At 66.0% G+C, this 20728-nt stretch overlaps 1 protein-coding gene across 1 annotated transcript in view; it reads right to left on the reverse strand.

Annotated features, from left to right (window-relative positions):
* Positions 1–362: 362 nt before the first annotated feature.
* Positions 363–20728, reverse strand: part of LOC119105997 (cyclin-dependent kinase 14) — a 37002-nt gene continuing 16636 nt past the window's right edge. The window contains exons 4-11 of the mRNA XM_037229593.1: positions 19596–19757; positions 13706–13896; positions 9493–9584; positions 4665–4839; positions 4119–4305; positions 3310–3405; positions 2267–2547; positions 363–1937 (exon numbers count right to left, since the gene is read on the reverse strand). Of these exons, the coding sequence (XP_037085488.1) occupies positions 1743–1937; positions 2267–2547; positions 3310–3405; positions 4119–4305; positions 4665–4839; positions 9493–9584; positions 13706–13896; positions 19596–19757 (1379 nt within the window). The 3' untranslated portion in view covers positions 363–1742. The remainder of the gene's footprint in view (positions 1938–2266; positions 2548–3309; positions 3406–4118; positions 4306–4664; positions 4840–9492; positions 9585–13705; positions 13897–19595; positions 19758–20728) is intronic.

The following is a 20728-nucleotide window of genomic DNA, read 5'->3' on the forward strand; positions in this document are numbered from 1 at the left end:
CAGCCGCTCGATTATTGCACACAAATGACACTTATTGACACAAAGCACCCCCCCCCCCCCCCCCCTCCTCCCGCCCCAAGAGACCCTCCCGTCGTGCCTCAGCACTCAGGTCCTGCACAATACACCAAACCTCGGTTACAAGCTGTTTGTTCTAAGTCGTGGCATGCACTTCATGCTCTGACGGCTCTTCTGATATATAGATCTAAGCCGTTCCCGGACTGATGTAATCAGCTCATGATAACCAGTCTGGGAATAATGCAGAGGATTCATATTTCGTGGTGCGTGTGCATATATGCACGGCACTGGTGCACGGCACTGTCCGGTGGACGGGGTGCGTGCTCACACCAGCACTCACATACCACTCACTTCTCGCAGCTGTATTGTGAGATGCACAAATTACGCAATTGCGTTTACGACATGTACGTGTCTATTTCAAACAACACACATATATGGAAAGTAATACATCCACACCATATATGAAAGCCTATGTCTGATTCGCCCCGGACGCAATAGGACCTCTTCACAGGAGGCGTCACGTCACGTCACGTCACGAGGCGTCACGCCTCACGACGCCGCGAGTGGACGAAACAGATCTTTGGTTTGCCGTGAGATGTCCGAACAGATCACTCGATATCATACGGTGCACTAGCAGAGCGGCCGGTGAAGATCGTGCGACAGTGACCTCGTGCCAGCGACCCCAGCTGGGCGGCCGAGAGCAGCCGGTCGTGTGCGCTCGTCTGGCAGCTTCGCGTTCCTTGTTGCGCGGCGGGGCGCGGGAGCTCGCGGCCGGACCGGCCCCACGCCGAGTGTGCTCCGCGGCCCGAGGTTCGGCCACGGAGCCGCCGCCGGCGGAGCGCGCCACGGGCCGGCCCGCAGACAGACGCCGGCCGCTGGACGAGGGCGGCTGCTGCACACCCGTATCACAGTGCCGGGAGGACACGGAGGGCCACGCCGCGCGCCGGCCGCCCCCAGCTACGCGTCCGGCGCGCGCCGACACATGTGCGTACGAAAGGCCCAGCCTGTGTCGCCAAGTCCTCTCCAGGCCGAGAGAGGGTTCGGAGAGGACGGTGACGCGCGCGCCTCCTGGGATCGGATAGGGCGTCAAAATAACGACAAGCGGCGGAACAGTTTGCACGCGTCATAAACGACAAAATTATTAAAAAAACAAAACATAACAGTAAATGTTCACTCGATGGCGAAAGGTCACCATGGTGAGCAGACCGCAGGACCGGTCAGCACGTTGAACGGGATACAACACAGGCGGACAACACAGCACGGACGTATTGTCTGAAAAGTCGCGAAGCGGTGCACAGACATCTCACAGCTACCTCACCTACCACGCCGCGACAGGCGACTTTGTGAGCATCAATCGCATACGGTCGGTACGGTCGAAGCCCGGTAGGTGGCGCTCGCCAACTGCTGGGAGCGGACAGAGCAACTAGATGGCGCCAGCGCCAGCCCCTGTGCGGCGATGTGGGCCTCCGATAGTGTCGACAACTCCCCACGGATCGGCGCCCATCTCAACACGCGCGCAGTAACATGACGGACCGGTGACTAGAGCTTCCTCTACCCCGTGCGGACTCCGGCCGGCGGAGAACGTTTCCCCGCACGCGTCTCGTGCGTCGACCACCCACCACGCGCCCACTCGCCGCGTACAAACGCCCACTGGGAGCCGCCCGCCCGCCGGCAGACGCCAGCGCCGCCCGCGGCCGCCGGCTCAACTACCGACGCGCGCGCCGCCGCTAGTGCTTCTTGCGCAGCTCCTGCGCCATCTTGAGCACGACGGGCGCGAACTGCTTGGGCTCCGGGTGCAGCCGCACGCCGGGGACGGTGAAGACGCTCGCCGTGTCGGGCAGCGCCGCCAGCTGCGGCGGCAGGTCGGCGAAGTAGCGGTGCCGCCGCGCCGCGTCCGCCGCCGCCCGCCGCTCCGGCACCAGCTGCAACAGGCGGCCCGCGGGCGTTAGCGCTGGCGGCCAGGGAGGCAGGGCGAGCACCGGTCCCCACGGCCGGCGCAGGCCCGTACCAACAGGGACGCGCCAGCATGCTCGGATCACGGCACTCCGACACAGCTGGGACCGCGACTCACTCATGACCAGAGTGTGCAGGGCCCGCTACGTTCGGGCCTCGCTGCGAGAGCTACGACACAAACATGACTGAGACCTCCGCAGCTCGAAGTCAGGGCTCATGTTCAGCAAACCAAAGCCACCACTGCTGCTTCACACCGCGCCCGCTTCCCCTGCCGCTGCCCACCGTCCCCGACTCTCACATGCAAGAGGCGGCCGGCGAGAGGCTCGGCATGTGGCAGCTCGGCCAGCCGGGGGAAGGCGTCTGAGAGCCGGCGCGCCCGGTGCCGGCCCAGCCGCTCCGGACGGTAGCCCGGCAGGGCGGCCAGCGCCGGCCACGCGCGCCGGTCCGGCGTGCCCGTCACGCGGAAGATCTTGTCCAGCTGGTCGGCCACGTCGCGTACGCCCGGGAAGCACGGCACGCCAGCGACCATCTCGACGAAGATGCAGCCTACGCCCCACATGTCCAACGAGGTGGTGTAGTCTGGAAGCGCAGGGGAACACCGAGGTCAGGACAACACCCACCACAGTGTCCTTGGGTCCAGCGAGGTGGTGTAGTCTGGGGCGCAGGGGAACACCGAGGTCAGGATAACACCCACCCCATGTCCAGCGAGGTGGTGTAGTCTGGAGGCGGTGCGGCATGTCCGGTGGAGATCACGTGCGGAGAAAGCCTCCAGTGTTGTCACTCAGCGGGTGCAGTGTACGTAAGGCTTCAGGGGGCGGGGATAGCGGCACCCTCGTCTCGAAAGTGACGATGTTAACAGGCAGACGGCACAGTGCCGCGAGTGTGGAGGCAAGGAGGCAAGGCAACCAACACGCCTCTGCCAGCCGAAAGACCATACCGCCCCCCTCGGCGACGATCCAGCCGGACCACTGTGACCGGATCGCTAGCCACCCCAAAGGCGCCGTTCACCACACGTGAAACACGACAGGGCACAGCATGGATAGCAACACACCTTGACGTGCGCATGCCTCGGTCATACCGCGCAACCGCGCGTCAGCCTCTGGCCGGTCCGCCCTCCATACTGATTATCCTTTCGTACGTACCTCGCCGACCAGCACACCCGAGGGTGGAGCCTACGCTTCACGCGCCGCTGCGGGCATAGCCACGTTCCTCCAGAACCACAATTTAATACTTTCTACACCAAGATGCGTTCGCTCCCGTCGCGTTGTCGTACATATCTTTTTCAGCATTCTCCAGGATCCAGTGTACCCGCCCCCGTGACCTGCACCCCTCCCCACTGACCTGTGGAGCCGAGCAGCACGTCGGGCGGCCGGTACCAGAGCGTCACAACCTCGTGCGAGTACGTGTGACTCGGCACAGACTTGGCCCGTGCCAGACCTGCAGCAGGGTCAGCTAGGTCAGCGGAGGACACGGCGGGGTCAGCGGAGGACACGGCAGGGTCAGCAAAGGACACGGCGGGGTCAGCGCAGGACACGGCGGGGTCAGCAAAGGACACGGCGGGGTCAGCAAAGGACACGGCGGGGTCAGCGGGGGACATGGGGGGGGGGGCAGCGGGGGACATGGTGGGGTCAGTGGGGGACATGGCGGGGTCAGCACAGGGCGGGGACGGGGCGTGGTCATCGGCGGACTGGTCCGGCGCCGCGCCAAACCTCACCCCCGCTCCGGCTGCCGGCCCAGCCCACCGGGGCTGAGCGCCACACGGCCGATACCGGAGCCACCGCGGAATTACGGGAAGCTCCCCGCCTCCGATGGGCACCATTAGCTGAACCGTCTGACCAGACCGACGATTTATTGTGCAATGGAGGGTGGAATAAATGATACGGTATCATGCTGCTGTCGCTCGGCCACCATGCATCATCTTGAACAGTGGTTTGGAAAAATAGCGCGCCAACTGAACCACTCCTAAAAGCGCCAGATAATACCACCAGCACGAGGTCATTAGATCGACGCTTAAGATTCGTCAACTTCGCCGCACGTGAAAAGGAACCTCGCCGAAACATCCGCAACCAGCAGATAGAAAAGATATGCGCGACCGTTCACACAGCCCCGCCCCGCGCGCTCCATACCCCTGCCGCCTCTGCACCGCTCACCGAAGTCGGCCAGCTTGAGCTCGCCGATCTGCGAGATGAGCAGGTTCTGCGGCTTCAAGTCGCGGTGCAGGATGCGCCGGGCGTGGCAGTAGCTGAGGCCGCGCAGCAGCTGGTACATGAACAGCTGCACGTTACGGCCGTGCAGCCCGCCAGGGTGCTTCTCCAGGTACTGCGACAGGTCCGTGTGCTGCCGACCACGACAGGCAAGGGCGTCAGCGCACTGCACCGGGGCAGGCGGCGGCGTCAAGGCGCTGCACCGCGGGGGGCGACGGCGTCAACACAGGACACCGGGGCACGCAGTGCGGTAACACACGACAACGTGGCAGGCGGGGCCGTCATATGCATACAGCACCAGAGGAAGTTGTAAGCTGTTGAGCAGGGCAAAGGATGCGGACGACAGCGAAGGGCACGCCAACATTCTAAAGCGCACCACCCATATCAAGACGCACACCATGGATACAACGCAGGTTCGCTCCTCCACATCGCAGAGGACCTAGAGTGGCGGCGACCACAGACTGATTTTCAGCCACCGTCACGACCACACACCACGTATTCGAAGACGAACGTGAGCGCGCTCTTGGTGTGGATGATGTCGTGCAGGATGACGATGTTGGCGTGCTTCAGCTCCTTAAGCAGACTGGCCTCACGGATGGCGGTGAAGGGTGTGCCCTCTTCCTCCTGCAGCCGGATCTCCTTCAGCGCCACCGTCTGCTGCGTCAGGCTGCCGCAAACGTCAGGTCAGGTCAGGTCAGGTCAGGTCAGGTCAGGTCACAGGCAGATTCCGGCCTTGTGTCCCACACTGGTGAACAGACTGGTCGCGTCACACGTCAGGTGGGCATTAGGATCAGGCAACACAACCGATCATCAATCGATGCTCGCCTATCGACGTCAGGTGGGACTAAGGACCAAATAACAACCAACACCGGTCGCCACCAGACCACGAGTCGACCCGCTGATCTGCTGAGGTAATTGGTATTGCTTTCCCCCGCTCTCACACACACCGCTATCGCGTCAAGGCCACCAAATGCAGTGCTCGTAAACCGAACCCGTCAGCCAGCAAACACGAGTCCGCTTACGTCCCCACCAGTCCTGCGGAGTAACGGAGGGGTATCAGCAGGTGCGGTGCGGCGGCCCGACACAGAAGGCTGTGAGGAGGCGATGGCAGCCAGCTCTCCACTCCAAACCCTGTCTCAGCGACCCTCCCTTCCCGCCCTCTGTCCCAGACTCTCCTTCCTTCTCCCACACCTCCGCCACCCTGTTCCCAACACTGAGTGACGGTGGCACGCGCGGCAGGCGAACCCCACTCCCGATACGAGACGACCGGCCTCCGACGGCGAGCGCGCGAAATCCGGCGAGCGCGCGAGCGGGGCCGGCCGACCGTCCGACTCCGATTCCGACTCCGGGCAGCGACGACTGATCCGGTCAGCGGGAGCCCCGAAGGCCCGGCTCGGCGGAGTCGTCTGCCGGCCGACCGTCCGACTCCGACTCCGGGCAGCGGGAGCCCCGAGAGCCTGGCTCGGCGGAGTCGTCTGCCGGCCAGCCGGGCGGCGACGTCCGCCACAGTCGGCGCCCAGCCTGATCCGCCTGCCGGGCGGACCGGCCTGTTGTCAGGCGCAGTCAGCTTCCGTCGTGGATGATGCTCCGTCGATGCGCCGCCCATGGCTCGGCTCACGCGCTCGATGGCGACGCTCTCCGGTCACCATGTCGGTTAAGTACCTCCCGTCGCCTCCGACGCGGCGCGCGGCGCGCCATAGCCCCGGGAGGTCCCCTCAGGCGCGTCGATGCCGCCCGCTCGACAGAGCCGCTCCCATCGACGCAGCGTCTGCTCGTCGCCACAGCCGGGGCCGGCACACCGAGCGAGCCGGCTCCGGAACAGGTCCGAGTGCGGCGGCCGAGATCTATGACAGATGAAGACGGAGGCGGCACTCTCGGGACCTGGCCTCCGCTCCGCCCGCCGGCGGCACGACGGAGGGACGCCCCCCGGGGCGAGTCCCGAGAAAGAAATCACATTAGCCGAGAACAATGCCGGCTGCGTCGGAGCGGCGGCACGCGGCCGACAGCCCACGGGGCGGCCGGCAAGACGACAGGCGGCGGCAGCGGCGGCGACGGGCAGCGGCCGGCCGGCACAGCGACATACTCCAAACAGCCTGCCGACAGAGCGCAGCGACAACGCGGCCGTAATGGACAGCCGCGTCCGCGCAGATGCAGCAGAGGACGCGTCAGCCAGTCGGCCTGACATAGCGCAGCGGCACAAAACAGCTTTGGATCGCCGTCACGAGACGGCTAGGGCGACGGGGAAACCTCGGCCGGCCCGGCACACCAGCGGCCGACACACCAGCGGCTGGCCCGACACTCCCCGGCCGGCCCGACACACTAGCGGCCGGCCCGACACACCAGCGGCCGGCGCGGCACGCCAGCGGCTGGCCCGACACACCAGCGGCCGACGCGCCGGCGGCTGGCCCGGCAAACCAGCGGCCGGCCCAACACACCCCCGGCCGGCCCGACACACCAGCGGCTGGCCCGACGCATCCACGGCCGGCCCGACACGCCAGCGGCCGACACATCAGCGACAGAGTGGTCATGCAATCCTTCTAAACACCTTTGCGTGTCGGTGGGTCGCCCACAAACCACCTTCACCCGAGCGGACTCGGCTGCACGTGGGTGGCCGGCATCGAGCCCGGTCGCGGTCCGGCCTGCGGTGGTTTGGAAATGAGGCGGGAAGCCGCGACGTTCTCACCGCCTCTCTCGCCGCCACACAAACCGCGGCTGAAGTGGCGCCGGCAGCTCTGTCCGCCAATTTCGCCCGGGGCGGGAAATCCGCTCCCGCTGGCGCCGCACACCGGGCAGAACTGCACATGGGGCGTCTGTCGGGCGATGGAGGCCGGCGCCCAGCTGCCGGGCATGTCAGCTGGGCGCCGGGCCTGACACCTGACACAGTCTGCCAGCCTGACGCGCGACGAGTGCTGGGGTGCTGGCGACTGCTGGCTCGACGGACACAGACACGGAGCAACCGACATGTCAGCCGACACGTGCCCGCTGCCGACTGGCCTATCGTGACGCCACACAGCGTCCGCCGGCCTGCGCCCTGCCGCCTGCGGTCCAGGGGGTCGGCCTGTCAGCTGAGCTCGGGCCGTGGACTGCAGCCGCCGTCGGCGGCCGGCCAGCTCCAGACAGTCCCCCACCGAGCCGAACGGATGGTCCACCGGGGCGGCGGGGAGGGGCGGGGGCACTGGCAGGGCCCACTGTTGCCCCGGGTGATTACGCAGCCGTGTGATCACATTAGGCGCCGGTGTAATCACATTTGCCCGATGTGATCGCCTGGCGATTGCCCAGACGTGCCACCAGGACGCCCCCGGCCGCATGCGCCAGGCACCGCGGGGCCAGGCGGCGGCCGCCGGACGGCGACCGGAACATGACGCCGGACGTCGAGCCGCTGGCGCTCCGGAAAGAGGACAGCGCGGGGGTGCGGAGTTAGTTGCCCAGCCCGCCGCCCGCAGCGGCCACCACAGGACCGCGTCGGCGTGGCCAGGCCCGGCCCAACGCTGCCCGGGGGCTGGCTGTCAAGCCGACACCCGCGCCCCGGAAGACCGGCGGCCCTAGAGACGGACGCTGCGCCGCCCTGCGCCGAGAGCCGCCCGGCGAGGCGGCAACAATGGTCAACGGATGACAGAATCGATCGTCAACCGCTGGCCGGCATCCGATGACAAAGGGCGCCGCCAATCCCGGACGCACAAAGCCGCGGCCGGGGACGCTTTTTCCCCGTTCTGACGCGACGCCCATTCGAGGAGGACCGGGATAACGAGACAGCGCGTGGGCGCGGGGGGGGGAGGCGCCCGCCGCGCAAGACGGATGGGTGTCGGCGCGGTATCGATGTCCGGATCCGCGCAAGCGATGGCCGACCGGATAAGCGACGACGGTTTGTAGCGAGGACGCGGCGAGCGGGGTGGGAAAGAGCCACACGGGCGGAGAGCCACCGGCGGACGGAAAACACTCAGACACCGGCTCGCCGCTGAGCGGGGGCCCGCGCGCCATGACCGCTGACGCCACTCGGGCCAGCGCACGCCTCCCGCCCGCAGCACAGCGCCGACCGTCCCAGCGATGTGCATCGCACCACGCTGTTGAAGAAAGTCCCGCGTAACGCTGACAGGACACGTCAACTGGACTCGAACGTTCGGCATCGGTCTGTCACTGATGCGCGTCCGCCTACAAACCGACCCGGACGCTTCACCTGCCCAGATTGGTCGCAAGCGGTTACGCGCGAAGTGCCTTTCCGCGGTGGCGCGACACGTCCGGCGACTTGCGCGCCGAGCGCACACCCGAGCGCGCGAGCCCAGCGGAACAGCCGGGCGCAAGGCTGAGCGGTCGAGCCGAGCGCACAGTCGCAACGCCCCACGTCGCCAGCCTGCTGACGGCGGCCGTGGCGTTAGCATTCCCGGGAGCGGACGGGCGGCGCACGGTCTCATCCGGCATGCCGGGGCTAAATCGGTCGATCAGAGGCAGCGGCGGCGGCGGCGGCGGATGGCCGCCCGCCAGGCCCCCCCCCCCCCCCTCCCCCCCCCCCGACACACAACACCCCCGTGACTGCCGAGCGACAGACGGGAGACAGCAGGCGGCCGGCGGCCGGCTCAGGTTCGGAGGGCACCGGCCACACCAACGGCTCGGTGCACCCGTTGGTCGTCTGACGTCTGATCTAAGCACGTCTGTCTCGGTCCAGACCTCCACTGTCTCGCGACGCCTGCGACTACGACGGCCTTTGGCGTCGATGACGCGTGAGACAACTGAAGCGAACGACGCAGAAACACGGCAAAGTGTGCGTCCCGAGCACACCGCTTCATGACCAAGAGACAGCGCTGCGAACGTCGCGCGGAGTGTGGGGAGAGCAGATCCGTGGGAATGATGTCACGTGGCTAACCTTGCAGCGTGACGGTTCCAACCCACGCGCATGCCAGACGCCGCAGCCGACGCCATCTCCCAATGGAAGAGCCATCGAGTACGTTTTTATCCCAGTTATTGACGAATCGTTGTACTTGTAGGCCGCGTCAGCTACTGGCGCCATTTTGAGCTATGATTCTCGCTCACAGCAACTTCGCGCTGTGGTGGATGAGGCGACAGCTGCGACGGGCCGACCACCGCTGCTGACCCGGTTCAGACGGGAGCCGGGGGCGAGCTCCCGTCGAGTGGCATTCTTTCACACGGCATCAGACGAGCAACTATGCTGCCGTAACCCTTGTACGCAGTGGAAGCAGGCGCCAGCGCCGAGCGCTATCCTGCACAGAGCATTCGAGGGCTACTGACTCGCCATCACTCCTGCATGCGGTGACGTGGGAGGCGGCGGCAAGTGCTCTCCGCACACAGCCTAACTGCGGCCACTCACTTGCTGTAGCCCTTGTAGACGGTGGCGTAGGAGCCCTCGCCTAGTGCGTCCAGCTTGACGTACGCCTCCTGGCGGCCGAACGGCGAGTCGCCCTGCAACAGACGGCGGACGGCTGTGACGGACGACGGCGCACAGCGGACGGCCGAGGCGGAGCTGGGGCTCATCACCGCTAGTGGTGACGGCGACCTGGACACACATCGGGTGCGTCTGATGAGCGACGTGATGGCGCACCCTCTGACGTCATCTTCGCATGTGAGGAGATGTTACTCACGCTACTGCATCAACCGGTTGGGGCGTTGACGGTCGGCGGCGAGGGGATGTTAGGGGACTCAGCACGGGCCACCTTCACAAGGTGATCCATGGAGGGCGAGGCCGTCAGTAATCGCCTCTGTCCCAAGTGGCAGCCGGGCACACCACAGGCGGTTTTATTCGACGCTCCACGGCAAACACCGGCATAACACGTTATCGCTTGCATAACAATGTAAGCCGCCGTACGGCCGCCTAAGGGGATTGCCTCGCACCCGCCACGCACACAAACTAGCGTGCGTGCGTGAGCCGCAGCACAGGCCACCGGTGGCGGCGCGAGCTGACGGGGCTGACCCGGAGTCGGCAGCCGGCGGGGCGCTCGCGCCGGCCGGTAGCGGCGGAGGCGGCCGGACCGCGGCCACGACCGATAGACGCGAGCGCCGCGGCACCTCACGAGAACAGCCGAGCAGTGCGGCCGAGCGCGCCGACTCGGCGCCGGCACACAGGAGCGCGCCGCGCCGCCGGTCTCCGCACGGCACGGAGGCGGGCGGCCGACAGCCGGGCTCTCGGACAACAGCGGCGAGCAGCCGCGCCAACAATAACTGCGCGCCGGTAATAACCGTGATGAGGGTCGATACTGAACGCTGTTGTCACGCGTCGGTGCCGCTGGCAAGAGGGGCGGCACGGCATTGGCTCGGCGTCACACGAGACGGCCGGCGTGGGGCGCAGGGCGCGCCGGCCGGAAGCCGAGGACGCGGCGCGGCTTCGGTGCGGCTCATCCCCCGCCTCTCCCGCCGGCGTCGAGCCGCCACCGCCGCCCCGTCCGGCGTTTCCCTAATCAACCATCAGGCGCAAGCTTCGCGCGCCTCCCTCGGCGCCAGTCGGAGAAGCCGTTCCAACGCGTGTCCGAAACTCGGCGCGACTAGCTTTTCATAAACCCGAACTCAGACTCCTCATTGGATATCCGCCGGCTCTGCGTTGAGCCGCTGACGACCGGTCTGCGCTGCTCGCCGTCCGTCACCGGCGACGCCTCCGAGCGGGCCGCGAGACGTGGCCGGCGCCGTCCGGCCTGGCTAGGGCGGCCGACCCGCAGAATCACCACCTGACCCGACGGACCGACCTCGGCCAGAGCTGAGGCCGCGGCAGGGGAACCTCACTCCTCTTGTAGCTGTAGGCCAAGGACCCTTAGATCTGCGAGACCTGCCGACACCAGGCGGTCCGTCGACGGCCGCGCGTCCGAAGGTGGCGCACGGCCAGGGACGGGCGGGGCACCGGTGATGACAGGGCGGGACAGGCGTGACCGGCCGTGAAGGGTCGTCACGGGCGGTATCCGACAGCAGCCGGAGGTTCCGGGCGCTGGCGAACGGTGCCGGTCGGTGACGGGCGGTAACGACCAGTGGCGGGTGACGCGGCGACGGCAGCCGTCCAGCAGTGACGGCCGGTGACGGCCGGTGACAGGGCGTGTCTGTCGCCCTGCCAGGCCGCCGCCGCCGCCGCCGCCGCCGCGCCACGGGTCAGCGGTCCGCCAGCCGTGCCGCGACGGTCGGTGCCCAGTAACACAGGCCAAGGACCGGCCACTGAATCATCGAACCACCAGGCAACTGCCATCAGCAGGGCGTACCCACGGAGTGTCACTCGGGGGCACGTGCCCCCCGCCCGCCCCCCACCATTCACATGCATTTATATGTGTGAATGCATGCTGAGAGTTACAAATTCGAGGTAGACACGGAAAACTACACAAACTGAGAGCACGTGACGTTTTAAGCATCGCAAAAGAACTTCATGCGCCTGCGGTACGATAGGCTGTGTTTTCAGTTATCTTGTTTTTCTAGCTGTGCCCCGTCCCCATTGCCAATTACTGCGCATGTCCCTGGCGGTCAGAAGCCGGCCGACAAGGCCGAGCCGGGCCCCACCAAGACGAGGTTCGCCCATCGCCGGCCGTTCAGCGTGCTTGAACGTCTCCAGATGCAAATCGCCCGCCGAGGACACGGGCGCAGTACACGCAGTTCCCCATGCCACACTGCTCAGAACGGCCGTCACTAACGGGCGCCATGGCGTTCGTGACCGCCGAGCCCGGCCGAACGCCGGGCCAGCCGGAGTATGTCGCCCTGCTGACCCAGTCTGTCACCACGGAGGGGCCACCGGGCGGGGCAGCGCCCGCTGGCGCCGACACCGCGCTGTCGAGGATCATTAGCAGATCACACGCGTGACAGACCGGGCCTCGCTAGGTGTCCTCTGCGTTCTAAAGGGTTTCCTCAGGGGTACAACACTCATCGAGGTCATATTGCAATTGCCAGTAATGATACTGAGGATTTGAGTTCGAATGCGCGACGATTACCGTAGTCCATCTGCGACCATAACGGCGTTACAGCGCTAAACGATCCGGCAGAGGTGAAAATAACCGAACACCCCCTGTATCTGATCGAAATGGAAAACACTGGCTCGTCACAAGCAAGCGACAATCCTTTACAGGAAATCGACACGAAATGAAGCATTGCGCTCGAAATGCAGGCATCGCTCTTCGGTGGACTTCGGTGGACTTCGATGGACTCTGGGCGTAACTGAATAACATGGTGGACGGTCATTGGCGTATCACGAGGACAGCATTGCCGGTCTCTACCACACACTCGACAGCCGACCACAGGCATGCGACCCGTCCACGTCCTACCGCGCTTCTTCTCGGCTCGCGTGAGCTCGATGGCCAGAGGTCAAACTCGATAGCCAGAGGTCAAGCTCGATGACCAGAGGTCAAGCTCGATGACCAGAGACCAAGCAACGGCTTACCACTTCCAGCGTATCATTACCACCGCCAGTGTGTTATTCGCCGTGCCCTCCTAGCAGCGTTGCCATTTTCCCATTACACAGCGCATGATGGCCAGCCAGGTGTTGGGCCGCCAGGGCCACGACACGTGGGTAAGTGTGTGATGCTCTCCTCGTGCTGCAACTGCGACGGCAAGCTCATTGCCGCGACACCCACATGGCTCGGTATCCAACAGGGCACGATTGCGTCACCCGCGTCGTCTGACGCGGACGGGTAATTATCGACGAGCTAAGTCGTGATTTAGAGGGAAGTTATACGGAGTGCGTCAGCATCACAAGAACGGGCTGCCCTGTCAAGTGCAGCACTTCAGCAATGTCATTCTGGTGTCCCAGTCAAGGCACGTTCACTGTTTACGTCAAGAGAGCGTGTGACGTTGATACCGTAGGGCTCCTTTGACCCGGCGCGATCAGCTTAATCCGCCGGTTTTGGCGGCCTGGCTCACTCGTTATTATAGAGTCGCGGCGCTCGCGCCCGGCCGCTCCCGAGTCCGCCGTAACCCGCTCCCACCCCGGAGCGTGCCGGCCGCCGCCGCCGCCACCGCCGCCCCAGGCGACGGCCCGACGGCCCGGGCCGCGTCACCGAGCCTGATAAAACCCCGCAGCGAGCCGGGCCCGGCCACGCCGGATAAAATCCGCTCCGGCGCGATTTCCTGCCGCTGGCCGCCTCCACTTTAACGACGCGAGAGCGGCTGGATCGAACGACCCGGCCGGCGGGCACAGGCCCAGTTCCGGGCGGGGACGAGAGCCGGTGAGAGCGAGGCCCAGGGCAGCCTCCCACCCCGGCCCGGGAAGTAGCATATCATAGGCGTCCCCGCGGGGCACAATGGACACGTCCGTCGCAGCGATCTAGCTTAGTCAGCCGAACTACGCGAAGCTCGCAAGGAGAGCACGGACCACCGGAGTTCATATTCGGGGATGCTGAGTCAGCAGCGGAGCCCCGCAGCAACGGCAACGAAGTCAACCACCACTGGCCGAACAGACTGTCTACCCTACAGCCAACCCAGCCGCCGCTCCTCTACACCCCACCACTCCCTCGCCCCTCCCATAGTTGCTCACCCAACAGCCCAGACAAATCTCACGTAAAAGCCGCCTGCAAAACAGGCAATATGGTCGGCGAACCAAAACACTAAGTGGTCTGCAAACGTACCCCGAAGGCCGAGTAACGTTTGGATTTCCGGCTCTGCTGGCAGATGAGCACCTCGGACTTGGGCCGCGGCGGCCTCTTGGGTCGCATAACGACCTTGACCTCCGAGCCGGCCGCGCCGTCCAGCAGCCGGCTGTCGGACGAGACGGACAGCTGGCGCGACACGGGGTCAGGGTCAGCCAGCCGCTCCCAGCCTGAAAACGGACGCGCCGGCGTCAGGCGGACAGGAGCACAGACGTCAGGTGGTTAGGCGTCAGGTACACAGGCGTCATGAGACAAGCACATAGGCGTCAGGCGTCAGGCACGCAGACGTCATGTGGATAGGCGTCAGGCGGACAGAAACACAGGCGTCAGGTGGACAGGCGTCAGGTGGACAGGCGTCAGGTGGACAGGCGTCAGGTGGACAGGCGTCAGGCACACAGGCGTCAGGTGGACAGGCGTCAGGCAGACAGGCGTCAGGTAGACAGGCGTCAGGTGGACAGGCGTCAGGCACACAGGCGTCAGGTGGACAGGCGTCAGGTGGACAGGCGTCAGGTGGACAGGCGTCAGGCACACAGGCGTCAGGCACACAGGCGTCAGGGGGACAGGCGTAAGGTGGACAGGCGTCAGGTGGACAGGCGTCAGGTGGACAGGCGTCAGGTGGACAGGCGTCAGGCAGACAGGCGTCAGGTAGACAGGCGTCAGGTGGACAGGCGTCAGGCACACAGGCGTCAGGCACACAGGCGTCAGGTGGACAGGCGTCAGGTGGACAGGCGTCAGGTAGACAGGCGTCAGGTGGACAGGCGTCAGGTGGACAGGCGTCAGGTGGACAGGCGTCAGGCACACAGGCGTCAGGCACACAGGCGTCAGGTGGACAGGCGTCAGGTGGACAGGCGTCAGGTGGACAGGCGTCAGGTGGACAGGCGTCAGGTGGACAGGCGTCAGGTGGACAGGCGTCAGGTGGACAGGCGTCAGGCACACAGGCGTCAGGTGGACAGGCGTCAGGTAGACAGGCGTCAGGTGGACAGGCGTCAGGTGGACAGGCGTCAGGCACACAGGCGTCAGGTGGACAGGCGTCAGGTGGACAGGCGTCAGGTGGACAGGCGTCAGGCACACAGGCGTCAGGCACACAGGCGTCAGGTGGACAGGCGTCAGGTGGACAGGCGTCAGGTGGACAGGCGTCAGGTGGACAGGCGTCAGGTGGACAGGCGTCAGGTAGACAGGCGTCAGGTAGACAGGCGTCAGGTGGACAGGCGTCAGGCACACAGGCGTCAGGCACACAGGCGTCAGGTGGACAGGCGTCAGGTGGACAGGCGTCAGGTAGACAGGCGTCAGGTGGACAGGCGTCAGGTGGACAGGCGTCAGGCACACAGGCGTCAGGCACACAGGCGTCAGGTGGACAGGCGTCAGGTGGACAGGCGTCAGGTGGACAGGCGTCAGGTGGACAGGCGTCAGGCACACAGGCGTCAGGCACACAGGCGTCAGGCACACAGGCGTCAGGCACACAGGCGTCAGGCACACAGGCGTCAGGCACACAGGCGTCAGGCACACAGGCGTCAGGTAGACAGGCGTCAGGCACACAGGCGGCCGGAGGGTAGTCCTCTGACTGCCAGACTGAACAGGCGCGCGGGAACACTGGCACCAGGAGTCAGTCAGACAGACAGGCGTCAGGAGGACAGCCGCCTGGCTAGTTTCCGCCTCACGCTACAGCATCAGGCGTCTGGCCAGCGCACGGCCGGAGGACAGTCACGGACAGGAGTTAGGGACGCGGTTCCGCGCTGTCGCAGAAGCGCGGCCGCCGGCTTCAGCCTGCCCTCCCGGCCCAGTCCGGCACAAAAAAAAACAATATTCCATCAACGAAACGACGACCCATGTGGGACCGTAAAACACAGTACGGCGAGGTTCACGTTCTTCCGTTCACACGTTCACAATGCGCGCAACTGTGCGAGCGCATGCTGTTTGGGAGTGGCTTCGCAGAACCTGGCGCCACTGGACAGCACGAGCGGGCGGGGGTCAAGCCCATAAAGCGGAGACTCGGCTCGTAACGGCCGGCAAACGAGCTCGCACAACTCGGCAACGGCCGTACCGGCGAGCCGCAATACACACACACACACAACACACACACACACACACACACACACACACACACACACACACACACACACACACACGCACGCACGCACGCACGCACGCACGCACGCACGCACGCACGCACGCACGCACGCACGCACACGCACACACACACACACACACACACACACACACACACACACACACACACACACACACACACACACACACACACACACACACACACACACACACACACACACACACACACACACACACACACACACGGGCCGAGAACGGCCGACGAGAGCCGGCCGACGGCGGCACACAGCCCGCCCCGCCTGGGCGAAACAGACAGAGGACCGCCGGCCCCGCCTCGGCGGACGAGACAGCGGACCGCCGGCCCCACCTCGGCGGCCGGTCTGCGGCCTCGAGACCGGCGGTCCGTGGCTCCGGCAGCGGTCAGAGCGGGGCGGCCCCGCCTCACCGGGCCGGGAGGTCGGGCTCGGGAGGCCGGCGGCCGGGAGCGGCGCCTCCTCCTCCGCCCACACTGCGGCCGGCGCCGGTGGAAACGCGGCCGAGCCTTGCATGCCGGCCGGGCCGAGCCTCCAATCGATCCCTCCAGGCCGGTGTAGGTCGTTCCGACCCCCTCCACCCCGGCGGCGATCCGCCATCGACTGCGCCTCGAAGGTCAGCGGCCAACGCCGCTCATGTGTTAACGCCACAAACCCGCTGAGGTGTAACGCGGGTGGAAACGAGCCGCGCCCACCCCGCTCGCGCCGGCCGCTGGGAGGATGATCCCAAGCTTGCAATTTGAGTTCATTCAGGCTCGGTGCAATCACCGTCTAACGGCTGGACACTCGTGAAACGACAGTGATATTGCGAAGTGCTTTAGCGGTTTCAAAACCGCTGACATCCATAACGACACACTATAGCAGTCTCCCCAGCATTTCCGCGCACACCCCGTGCACCTCTGGCCCGCCACTCCTCCTGCCGACCCCACGTACCCCGAGCGAACGCCATCAGCCTGCCTCCGGCACCAGCAGCACCTCCGCACTCGTCATCCGCACCAGGCGAGCACGGCACCAGACCAGCGCAGCACCAGCGCAGCGGCGCGGCACGGCCGCCGGCGGCGGGGCACCAGGCCGCCCCGTCCTGTCCAGCCACGCCGGCACACAGGCGGGGCCGCGGCGGCCGGCGGCGGCGGGCGGGGCCGGTGTTTGTTCAGTGCGCGTGCCGTGCGGCGCCGGTCCAGCCGGCACCGGCGCCGCTGTCGTGAGCGTCAGTTAATTACGGAGCCGGCGGCCGACAGGTGACGTGACGCCCGGCAAACGGGCCCTGGAGACCGAAGACCGGAGCGGTGCTGGTGGGGACCGGAGACCGGGCCGGCGCCGGTGGGACAGCAGGGGATCGGGGATCAGGGATCAGGATCGGGATCGGGGACCAGGGACCGGGGACCGGGGACCGGGGACCGGGAACCGGGGACCGGAGCGGCGCTGGCGGGACAGCAGGGACCGGGGACCGGAGCGGTGCTGGTACGATGGCAGGAACCGGGGACCGGGCCGGCGAGGGACAGCAGGGGGCCAGAGCTGCGCTGGCGGGACAGCAAGGGACCGGAGCGGCGCTGGCGGGACAGCAGAGGATCGGGGACCGGGGACCGGAGCAGTGCTGGTGGGATAGCAGGGACCGGGGACCAGGCCGGTGTTGGAGGGACAACAGGGGACCGGAGCAGGCGCTGGCGGGACAGCAAGGGACCGGAGCGGCGCTGGCGGGACAGCAGGGGACCTGGGACCGGGCCGGCGCTGGTGTGACAGCGGGGGCCCGGGGCGGCGGTGGCGGAACAGCAGGGGGCAGTAGTGGCGGGACAGTAGGGGGACGGAGCGATGCGGTAGTGCTGTTTGTTTGTTTGTTGATTGGAGTTTTAGGGCGCGTCGACTACTGTGGTCGTAGTGCCGGGGGGACGCAGCAGCGACAGTCGCAGGAGAGCGGGAGGGTCCCAATGGCACCGCAGGTTCACAGCGACGCGTGAGGATTGCGGTTGCAACGGAGAGCCCTCTTCGCGCTGGAGAGGAACACTGAGGCGGGGGGGGGGGGGGGGGGGGACACCACTAGATAGCGATAAACCACGGTATTCCAACACCGTGAGATGGGATGCCACCGAGACCTGCGACACACTCAGAAAATACCCATCCACCCCTCAGCGCACGCTGGTATCCGTGTGTAATGGTGTACCACGGTCACCCACATATTCAAACAAGATAGCTGCGCGTACACGGACCGCTACAAACGCATTGATGAGGAGCGACACCAGGCCAAGGCTACCCGGACATTTGAAAGCCCCTCACAACACCGCCCGCAGCAACCCCGCTTGATAGTGGCGTCACCCGAGCCGCGTTGATCGGGTCACTGCGCACGGTCGGGCCGGCGCTCAACGCGCATAGCATCATAGGTCATCGTAACGTAGTCTTCCCAATGCGACATCCTCTCGTCCGTCCCGTTGTGTTGACCCTGTGCAGTCAGCCCCTCCCGCCCGTCCCCCTGCGTACACTCCAGTGCAGTCAGCCCCTCCCGCCCGTCCCCCTGCGTACACCCCTGCACAGCCGGCTCCTCATGCCCGTTCCCCCTGTGATGACCCTGTGCAGTCGGCCCCTCCCACCCGTCCCCCTGCGTACACTCCTGTACAGTCGGCCCCCTGCGTACACTCCTGTGCGGTCGGCCCCTCCCGCCCGTCCTCCTGCGTGCGCCCCTGTTGTCGGCACTCCCGCCCGTCCTAATGCGTACGCCCCTGTACAGTCGGCTCTTGCCGTCCATTCCCCTGTGCACACTCCTATACAGTCGGCCCCTCCCGCCCGTCCCCCCGTGTACGCCCCTGTGCAGTCGGCCCCTCCGCCCGTCCCCTGTATACGTCCCTGTACATTCGGCCCCTCCCATCGGTCCCTCTGTGTCTGTACGGTCGGCGGTCGGCCCCTCCCACCGGTCCCCCTGTGCGGTCGGCCCCTCCCATCGGTCCCACCGGTCCCTGTACAGCTAGCCTCTCCCGCCCGTCCCCCTGTGTACGCCCCTGTGCAGTCGGCCCCGTCGCCACTCCGTCGGCTAATGGCGGGGGTGGGGCGCGGCGCCGCCGACGCAGTCCGGCGGGGGCTGCTCATTAGCGGCCGTGGAGGGCCATCGGCGTGCGGTCCGGCGCGTGGCCGCGATTTAACGAGCGCCGCTCGGCAGCGGGCCGGCGGAGACGGCCTGCCGACGGATCTGACAGACGCCGAGGACCGACGGCCGCACACTGAGACCGAGACACGGGGGCGCGGACAGACGCCGAGGACCGACGGCCGCACACTGAGACCGAGACACGGGGGCGCGGACAGACGCCGAGATGACGGATGCCGCGGGCCGACGACCGCACACTGAGACTGAGACACGGGGGCGCGGACAGACGCCTGCGAGTGCACGGACACCGGGACACGGACACGCACTCAGACACGTCCAGATACATTGCGACAAGAACAGGCCCATACACGTCGGAACGCGGGTACCGAGATACGCCGGGGCGGGACAAGACGAACACGGTGATGGGCACGGACGGACACTGAGACACGGAGACACAGGGACGCGAGGAGACGGGGTTACGCTAGAACACGGACAGATGCTGAGGTCGACACCCGCCGGGGGGTCGGGCGTGAAGACACGGGAGGGGCGAGGGCATGGGAGGGACGCCCGGACACGGAGTGACGAAGGGCCGCTGGGAGACACCGCGAAACAACGACAGACGCAGCACAGCCTAAATGCCCCGGAGAGCGGACCGAGTCCTGGTGCGATCACCGACCCCATCGGCGCGCTCCGAGCTTACCGAGGTGCAGCGAGTTGTCCTTGGGTATGTTGCCGTTGGGCTCCAACCGGTCCAGGTACTCCTCCGAGTAGCCGTTGCTCCTGAGCGGGTCGGCGGCCGCCTCCTGCCGGTCGCCGACATCGCGCGCGCCCGCGTCCACCGCGTCCGAGCTCTTGGACAGCGCTGGCGACGGCACGGGCCAGGCGGCGTCACTACACCGGGGACGGCTGACTGGGGGGAGGACATTGTGGCCGGGCGGCGGAACACAGCGGCGTCGCAGACCGCGGCAGCGCAGCTGCTTCAGCGGACGGGCACCGGGCAGGAGCAGCGTCACGGGCCATGGCGGCGCCATCAGTCATGCAGGCGGACGAGGGAGGATGGTGGGACGAAACGAGCCACAGATTACGTCGGTGTTAAAGGAGGCCCAGCACGTGGTCATTATGGGCCACGGCGGGGCCGGCCACGTGACGGTACTGACAAGAGCCCGGCGTCTTGTCAGAGGATTTAAGGTGCTGCCCGCCACCCGTGCCTGGCATACAGAGGTTCGCCGTCCATTGTTTGTTTGTTACCCCGTTCGCATATCATCCGTCGACAGTCCCCTCCAGCTACAGATAAACAAACAACCACACCGTAAATATTAGCGCTACGCGGAGTCGGCGCGACTGCGAACACTGGCCGGGAGGAAGTCGAGATCTCGGCTCTTAATCCGGTTACACGGTCGCCGGAGGCGGCCGTCATTTATCGTGTTTGGCGAGCTGCTCCGCGCAAAAGCACGGCCCACAGATGAAGTTGGGGAGTTGTTTTCCAAGCCACAGGGGACCGCCGAAGTTGACAATCAAAACACAATTGGCTTGTTGAATCGGTAATCAAAACGGAATTGCTTTCCGGGACAGCAATCAACGCCGTGGATGGTTTTCCCGCGACAGCAGGCGTAAAGAAATTATTCATTACGTATGCAGCGGGAAGGGCGAACCTCTGAAGCGACCACAGACCTCCCGGGATGACGGCGCATTAGAAGGCAGCCCACGAGCCGGCCGCAGCCCGCGGTGACGTAATGGGCGAGGTCACGTGCCCGGTGTCAGGGCTGGCAACACCAATGCTCGGGGCGGTCGGCTCTTCGGCAGTGTAAAATGCCAGCAACAGCTCGGCCGGAT

The sequence above is a fragment of the Pollicipes pollicipes genome, unplaced genomic scaffold, assembly GCF_011947565.3.
Source record: "Pollicipes pollicipes isolate AB1234 unplaced genomic scaffold, Ppol_2.1 Scaffold_6138;HRSCAF=7277_pilon_pilon_pilon, whole genome shotgun sequence".
Lineage (NCBI taxonomy): Eukaryota > Metazoa > Arthropoda > Thecostraca > Pollicipedomorpha > Pollicipedidae > Pollicipes > Pollicipes pollicipes.